Below are 8,621 nucleotides of genomic sequence, written 5' to 3'. Positions count from 1 at the left end.
TCGCGCAGGGGGCGGGGCTACGTCGAGGCTGGCCCGTCTCGGCCGCGGAGCTCGGATTGGCTGGCAAGCGGGGCTCTGATTGGTTGGGAGGCGGGGCTCTGAGCCACCTTGGGAGGTTCCTTTCTGCCAAAGTGGAGATTTTCAAATGCATAGTCCTCGATTTTCAATAGTTCATTTAGCGACCATTCAAAGTTGGAACGGCACTGGGGGAAAAAAAGGGATTTATGGCCACTTTTCACACTTAATGACCATGGCAGCATTGCTATGGTCACGTGATCAAAATGTGGATGCTTGCCAAACTGGTTTGTATGGAAGAAGGGGAATTTGCAAATAGAGAAATGAATGAATGTAGCAACGCCCGAGAGAAAGAAAGAAAGGCAATTGGATCAAGATTGCGAATCTGATCGGAATGGCTTGCATAATTTATCTGCAATGATAAATTCCAGACAGACAAGGGAACAGATACAAAACCAAATCCTTTATTCACATTTTCGTTTTTGTGCCCCTGCATGATAATAACTTTTTCTAGAGAACAGTGATTCCGTAATATAGAGTTGGGGAATTCAGCCTGTGTCCTTTTCTTGGGTAGATGCAAAGTCCATCTCTTAAATTGGCAAATGTCTTTCCTTATAATTCAATGTAATATATATATATATATATATCGAACTGGGGAGAAAGAATTGTTCCCGTTCCCTTTGTATTTGTATCAGCACATCCCTATGGCCTTTTTTTTATTTTTTTTATTTTTATTTTTTTATTTTTTTTAATTTGATTTATATGCCACCCTTCTCCGGAGACTCAGGGTGGCTTACAATGCGCTAAGCAATAGCCTTCATCCTTTTGTATATTTATACAAAGTCATCTTATTGCCCCCATAAATGGGTCCTCAATTTACCTACCTTAGAAAGGATGGAAGGCTGAGTCAACCTTGAGCCTGGTGAAGATTTGAACTTGCAGTAATTGCAAGCAGCAGTTGTTAATAACAGTGCTTTAGTCCACTGTACTACAGGCTCTTACTGTACTACAGTTGTTAAATTTGCAGCGTGATTCTCAAGTGAACCTGGCTTCCTCATTCACTTTACTTGTCAGAAAATCGTTGGGGTGCTGCAACCGTCATAAATACGAATCGGTTGCCAGGCGTCTGAATCATGTGGCACTGGGGATCCTGCAATAGTCGTCAGTATAAAAAAAAAAAACGGTCCCTAACTCCCTTTTTTCAGTGTCGTCGTAACGTTGAACAGTCCCTAAATGAACCATTGGAAATCGAGGACTACCTGTAGTGTTATCACACAGATAAAGGCTCCCCGTCCCCACATCGTTTCCATGGCTCCCATTTTAAACTAGGAATTAAAGTCTCTTGGGTTAGGTTTTGCAGCTCAGTCCATTTCCCAAAAAGGATTAGATTAGATTCACAGAGTCGGGAGGGACCTTGGAGGTCATCCAGCCCAACCCCCCACCCAAGCAGGAGACCCTACACCATTTCTGACAGATGGCAATTCCAGTCTCTTCTTGAAAGTCTCCAGGGATGAAGCTCCCACAACTTCTGAAGGCAACTTCAGAAGGCCGTGACCGGGAGGATTTTTCATCAGATTCGCCTGATCCGCCAGTTGCGTCCCTTTCTAGATCGGGACTCCTTACGCACGGTCATTCATGCCCTCGTCACCTCCCGTCTGGACTATTGTAACGCTCTCTACATGGGGCCCCCCTTGAGGAGCACTCGGAGGCTCCAACTGGCGCAGAGTGCGGCCGCGCGGGTGGTGACGGGAGCGACGTGGCGCTCCCATGTAACACCTCTCCTGCGCGAGCTGCACTGGCTCCTGGTGGTCTTCCGGGTGCGCTTCAAGGTCTTGGTTACCACCTTTAGAGCGCTCCATGGCTTAGGACCTGGTTATTTACGGGACCGCCTGCTACCACCAATAGCCTCCCACCGACCAGTACGCTCCCATAGAGAGGGGCTCCTCCGGGTGCCGTCGGCCAAACAATGTCGACTGGTGGCCCCCAGGGGGAGAGCCTTCTCGGTGGGGGCACCTACGATCTGGAACGAGCTCCCCCCGGAGATACGGAGGATCCCAGATCTGCGTACCTTCCGTCGCGCGCTTAAGACTTTTTTATTTCATCAAGCTGGCCTGGCCTAAAACTTTCCCCTTTTTAAATGGAAATTTTAAATTTGGTTTTAAATTATTGGGGTTTTAAATTTGTTCAGCCAGATTATTTAATTCGTTTTAGTTTATTTTAAATTTTGTATCTGTATGTTTTATTCTATGGCTGTTCACCGCCCTGAGTCCTTCGGGAGTAGGGCGGTATACAAATTCAATAAAATAAATAAATAAATAAACTTCTGTTCCATGGGTTAAATGTTCTCACTGTCAGAAAAGGCACCAACCCGAGTTGCAATGGCCACGCCACTAAAATGTGGTTAGCTCATGGCAAGTTTACCTTCTTGCGCCGTTCCTGTCCCTGCCAAACCACGACAAACCCATCTCGGCAAGGTTTGAGGGCAGAAATCCAGGGCCTGATTTAGCCGCATGACGAAAATCTGGATGATGCAGCAAAGCTGGAATTGAGGTGAAGTAATGGAATTGCAAAAGAGGATTCGGTCCAGAGTCTAAACCAGCTTGGCAGGACCAAGGGAGGGAGGAACAAATGCATCAAGAAGGGGGGAGAAGAGAGAGAGAGAGAGGGAGTCAATGCTTTCCCTCATTTTAATGCTACTGCATCTGGCTGCCGAAATCTCGATCGCCACTAGAGGGCGCCAAGGAGACAGAGGCAATTCTCGCCTGCTCCTGCCCTCTAGAGGACATCAGGAAATTTGCAGTCTTACACTTCGTACCTCCGTATGTAGCTCAAGTAGATAGATAGATAGATAGATAGATAGATAGATAGATAGATAGATAGATGGATGGATGGATGGATGGATGGATGGATGGATGGATGGATGGATAGATAGATAGATAGATAGATAGATAGATAGATAGATAGAGATGGATGGATGGATGGATAGATAGATGGAAGATAGAAATGGATAAATGGATGGATAGATAGAAGAAAGAAAGAAAAAGAAAGAAAGAAAAAGAGGAAAGAAAAAGAAAAAGAGAAAAAAGAAAGAAAGAAAGAAGAAAGAAAGAAAGAAAGAAAGAAAGAAAGAAAGAAAGAAAGAAAGAAAGAAAGAAAAAGAAAGAAAGAAAGAAAGAGAAAGAAAGAAAGAATTCTTTATTGGCCAAGTGTGACTGGACACACAAGGAATTTGTCTTTGGTGCATATGGCCACAGTTGAGAAATTAGACAGTTGTTAAGTGATTTTTACCTCCGTTTACGACCCTTCTTGCCACAGCTCTTAAGTGAATCACTGCAATTGATTTGTTGGTGACTCAGTTGTTAAACGAATCTGGTTTCCCTCTTGACTTTGCTTGTCAGAAGGTCGTCAAGGTTGGGACACACAGCAACGGACATAAGTATGAACCGGTGGCCATGCGTCTGAATTTTGATCCCATGATTATGCCGCAAAAGGTCGTAACAGCGAAAGTTTCGATCACATGACCATTGGGGCTCACACAGTCGTGTGCAAAATGGTTGTCACTTTTTTGACTGCCGTTGTAACTTTGAACAGTCACTCAATGAACTGTTGTAAGTCGAGGACTGCCTGTCACTTAGAACGGTCGCTAAACGGAATGTACGTTGAGGGCTCCCTGGAGCCATTGTCAGATTTGCAGTCCAGATCTGGCCAGCCTATTATTCTTAGCTCCATCACATATTCTTACATCCATGACAGTTGAGGTCCACCTGGACTATGCGTGATTCCTGTGTGTCTTTTTGGAGTCTCCACGTATGTAAGGCACCTGTTGAAGTCCTTTGATGTTTCTCAAGCTTTGGCATAAAATTTTCCATTGGGCATTTTCCAATCAGCCCAGCTGAGCTGTCCAGAATGACTCAGCTGTCATCCATGGCCCCACATGTCCTCTGGGGGTCAAACCTCTGGAAGAAGCCCAATTTGGAAACCTGACAAGGTGTCAATAAACCCAAGTTGCCAATTGCAGAGTAAGGTCCATATGGAGAAAGATCTGATTGGTTGGAAAACGAGGTGTGTCCTTTTGATGGAACCCATCCCGATCACGCCAACGGGGTCTGATTTTCCTCCCCGGCTTTGTTCATAAATGGTCCTCCACCCCCTGTCCATGCCTTGTCCACCCTTCGCTCCTTGCCAGTGTCTCCCAGCTCAGCAAAGACTTCGAGATGCCAGCTGATTTCCAGCTCCCAGAAATTCTCTCTTCGGCAGCCACGGAGAAGTACGTCTCGGCCATCCAGAAGATGGAACAGACGGTGATGTTCCCCAGCCTCCTTCGTGGAGTCTCCTTAGAAGATTTAGAAGATGCCTTCGGGGCCGAGTCGGCCGACAAAGATTTGTTTGAACATTTTATGGTGCTGAAATCCGGCAAGGGGATGTTGGAAGGCGGTGGGCCCTTACCTCCGAGAAAAGAGAAGCCACCTGTGATCCCACAGGTGAAGGAGAACATGGAAAAGGACAGCCTGGAGGACATCTTTTATTACCACTTGTCCAGTCTGTACCGTGTCCTCTATCACTTGACCCAGAGAGCCCAAGCGGTCACCGCCAAATACAACGAAATTATGGAACGGATCAACCACGGCTAAGTTGTGGAGAAAGAAACACACACTATGAAACCATCTGAGGTAAGATTATTTTCCTTTTATGTATCTGGAAGGGTTCCAGGGGTGGGCTTCAAAACTTTTAGCAAGGGGTTCTCTGTCCTGTTGCTGGGTGGACGTGGCCATGGTGGGCCTGGCCTAGTCAGCCTCCTGCACCATGGTGGAGGGGGCGTTTTTGTCCTCCCCAGGCTCCGGAGACTTTCCTTGAGCCTCCTGGAGGGAGAAAACGGCCTCCCCAGGCTCCGGAGGCCCTCTGGAGGCCGGAAACGAACTTCCGGTAGGCCTATTTTTCACCCTCCCCGAGCCTCCATGAGTGCCTTGAACTTATCTGTATCCAAAATGGGCCGCGTGGGGACTCCTGGGAAGGGCAGAGCGGGGTAGGCAGGGCCAGCCAGGAGTGGGATTTGGGGGTTCTCCGAACTGCACAGAATCTTAGCTAGAGGTTCTCCCGAACCCCTGCGAACCCCCAGGAGCCCATCCCTGGTTAGGATTCCGTTCTTGAGACGGGCCTTCAATTTTATTTTTATGATTTCATTTTATTTTTTAGAATTCTCAGCATCGCATCCCTATTATGGACCCAGCAAGTTTTTCACTTCTTCAATCACCCCATCCAGAAAAAAATCAGTTTGATTTGAAGGGTGAGGGGCTTAAAGAATGGAAAATATGAGAGTTTACATTTTCTAAGACTTAAAGCACTTCTTGGTCCCTTAGTACCGGTAGTCCTCGACTTATAACAGTTCATTTAGTGACCAAAGTTACAACGGCACTGAACAAAGTGACTTCTGACCGTTTTTCACACTTACGACCTGTGGTCGTGTGGAATCAAAATTCAAATGTTTAGTAACTGACTTGTATTTATGACGGTCGCAGTGTCCCGGGGGTCATGCGATCCCCTTTTTGCGACCTTCTGACAAGCAAAGTCAATGGGGAAGCCAGATTCACTTAACAACCATGTGACTCACTTAACAATGGCAGTGATTCACTTAACAACTTCAGCAAGAAAGGTCATAAAATGGGACAAGACTCACTTCACAACGTGAAGCCACAGGAATTTTGGGCTCAATTGTGGCCCTAAGTCGAGGACTACCTGTAAATGGAAATAATTTCGAATGGTTAGATCTGTGTAGCCTAGGTAGGAGATCACTTTGATCTCGGTAGGAGCTCTGGGGATCAAGGCGCCCATCGCCATAAGCTAATTCAAAACCATCCCCAGCAATTTAGCAAAATCAATTTCCATACAACTGAACTGAAGTAAACTTAAAATACCCTCTATTTTTCCCTCTCTTAGAGAATTTGCTTACCTCTTATTATTTTGAGATTTTCTCCCCTGGGGACAAACTTCGGCATAATTTTGCCATATTATTTCACTGAAGCTTCTCTCTCTCCCTTTCCTTTCCTTCTCTTCTTTTCCTCCCTTCTTTCCTTCCTTCTTTCCTTCCTCCCTCCTTCCCTCCCACCTCCCTCCTCCCTCCCTCGCATCTCCCTCCTTGCTTCCTCCCATCTCCTTTTCCTTCCTCCCTCCCTCCCTCCCTCCTTCCCACCCATCTCCCTCTCTCCTTCCTTCCTTCCACCCTACTATCCCCTTCCTTTCTTCCATTCTTCCTTCCTCCCTCCCATCTCCCTCCCATCTCCTTCCTTCCTCCCTTCCTTCCTCCCTTCCATCCCCTTCCTTCCTTCCTTCCATTCTTCCTTCCTTCCTCCCTCCTTCCTCCCTCCTTCCCTCCCATCTCCCTCCCATCTCCTTCCTTCCTTCCTTCCATTCTTCCTTCCTCTCTCCCTTCCTCCCTCCTTCCTTCCTTCCTTTCCCTCCCATCTCCTTCCTTCCTTCCTTCCATCCCCTTCCTTCCATTCTTTTTCCTTCCTCCCTCCTTCCTTCCTTCCTCCTTCCCTCCCATCTCCCTCCCATCTCCTTCCTTCCTTCCATTCTTCCTTCCTCCCTCCCTCCCTTCCTCCCTCCTTCCTTCCTTTCCCTCCCATCTCCTTCCTTCCTTCCTTCCATCCCCTTCCTTCCATTCTTTTTCCTTCCTCCCTCCTTCCTTCCTTCCTCCTTCCCTCCCATCTCCCTCCCATCTCCTTCCTTCCTTCCATTCTTCCTCCCTCCCTCCCTCCCTCCCTCCCATCTCCTTCCTTCCTTCCAGCCCCTTCCTTCCTTTCTTCCTTCCTTCCTTCCTCTCTCCCTCCCTTCCTCCTTCCTTCCCTGCTCCTTCCCTCCCATCTCCCTCCCATCCCCTTCCTTCCTTCCATTCTTCCTTCCTTCCTCCCTCCCTCCCTTCCTCCTTCCTTCCTTCCTCCTTCCCTCCCATCTCCCTCCCATCTCCTTCCTTCCTTCCTTCTATTCTTCCTTCCTCCCTCCTTCCTTCCTCCCTCCTTCCCTCCCATCTCCCTCCCTCCCTCCCTCCCTCCTTCCTTCCTTCCTTCCTTCCTGCCTTCCTTCCTTCCTCTCTCCCTCCCTCCCTCCCTTCCTTTCTTCCATTCTTCCTTCCTCTCTCCCTTCCTCTCTCCTTCCTTCCTTCCTTTCCCTCCCATCTCCTTCCTTCCTTCCTTCCATCCCCTTCCTTCCATTCTTCTTTCCTTCCTCCCTCCTTCCTTCCTTCCTCCTTCCCTCCCATCTCCCTCCCATCTCCTTCCTTCCTTCCATTCTTCCTTCCTCCCTCCCTCCCTTCCTCCCTCCTTCCTTCCTTCCTTTCCCTCCCATCTCCTTCCTTCCTTCCATCCCCTTCCTTCCTTTCTTCCTTCCTTCCTCCCTCCCTCCCTTCCTCCTTCCTTCCCTGCTCCTTCCCTCCCATCTCCCTCCCATCCCCTTCCTTCCTTCCATTCTTCCTTCCTTCCTCCCTCCCTCCCTTCCTCCTTCCTTCCTTCCTCCTTCCCTCCCATCTTCCTCCCATCTCCTTCCTTCCTTCCTTCCTTCTATACTTCCTTCCTCCCTCCTTCCTTCCTCCCTCCTTCCCTCCCATCTCCCTCCCATCTCCTTCCTTCCTTCTATTCTTCCTTCCTCCCTCCTTCCCTCCCATCTCCCTCCCTCCCTCCCTCCCTCCTTCCTTCCTTCCTTCCTGCCTTCCTTCCTTCCTCCCTCTCTCCCTCCCTCCCTCCCTTCCTTCCTTCCTTCCTTCCTTCCTTCCTTCCTTCCTTCCTTCCATCCCTCCCTCCTTCCTTCTTTCCTATTTTTCTCTCTCTATTATCATAAAGACCATGTAATCTAACCATGTTGCCCAAACAGAGCTTCCTGCGATGTACGAACCCTGCCACTGTGCAAGAAATCACACCAAAACACGATTAACTGTACCACACTTAAAATGTATCCTCGCAGCAATGATTTAATCCCTAATTATCAGGACCCTCATTTCAAATACATGTAGGGGAAGTCTGGTCAAGAGTGAATATTGTAGGAGGGAAAAAAACTAGCATTGCACCCTGATTTGCTATTTATAAAGAATTTTGGGTACCCCTGAACATTTTCTGCTGCCTGGACTTCATGCTGTCTGAGACAGATCGCTGACAAATATTTTTTCTGATTTATTTCACAGGTTTTCTCCACTATCGTTGCCTGAAAACTACCGATGGACCAAAAACCTTCTCAAAAACTGCTCCAAAGAACATTCTTGGACAGCCATCAACCTGTTGCCATTTCTAGAAAGAGTTTTAAGGTTTTGAATTTGTTCCAAGCGAATGAGAGAATTTTCTCGCCAGCAAACTGTGTCTTGAAATACCAAAAAAACACAATTTTTTTTATTTATGGTTATGCACTTACTTCGAGCGAAAAGAAGATTAAGTTATTATTCATAGATGAAATATTCTGGGTTTGTGTACCTTTTGAATCAGCCCAGATACCGTATCAGGGTGGGGTTGAATTTAGCCACTGTTTGAAAATCATTTTCAGAATGATATTTATGCTACTTTTTTTTTTTGTATGTAACTGAACTGACACACTTATTGTGAATAAAACTACATGGCTAAAATTCA

The 8,621-nt window shown here is 47.3% G+C and overlaps 1 protein-coding gene across 1 annotated transcript; it reads left to right on the top strand.

The window, feature by feature from the left end:
• Window positions 1–4,165: 4,165 nt before the first annotated feature.
• On the top strand, window positions 4,166–8,621 carry LOC117660217 (mid1-interacting protein 1-B-like). Its single transcript, XM_087871530.1, has 2 exons — window positions 4,166–4,685; window positions 8,186–8,621. The coding sequence occupies exon 1, from the start codon at window positions 4,230–4,232 to the stop codon at window positions 4,644–4,646; it is 417 nt and encodes a 138-aa protein (XP_087727656.1). The 5' UTR covers window positions 4,166–4,229; the 3' UTR covers window positions 4,647–4,685; window positions 8,186–8,621.

The sequence above is a fragment of the Pantherophis guttatus genome, chromosome 5, assembly GCF_059756535.1.
Source record: "Pantherophis guttatus breed Tessera chromosome 5, ASM5975653v1, whole genome shotgun sequence".
Classification (NCBI taxonomy): Eukaryota; Metazoa; Chordata; class Lepidosauria; order Squamata; family Colubridae; genus Pantherophis; species Pantherophis guttatus.
Note: the sequence above shows the minus strand (reverse complement) of the source record. Positions and strands in the feature narration are given on the sequence as shown.

Excerpts from the sequence above, each read along its gene's own strand:
- LOC117660217 (XM_087871530.1), top strand. The coding sequence starts at position 4,230 with ATGCCAGCTGATTTCCAGCTCCCAGAAATTCTCTCTTCGGCAGCCACG.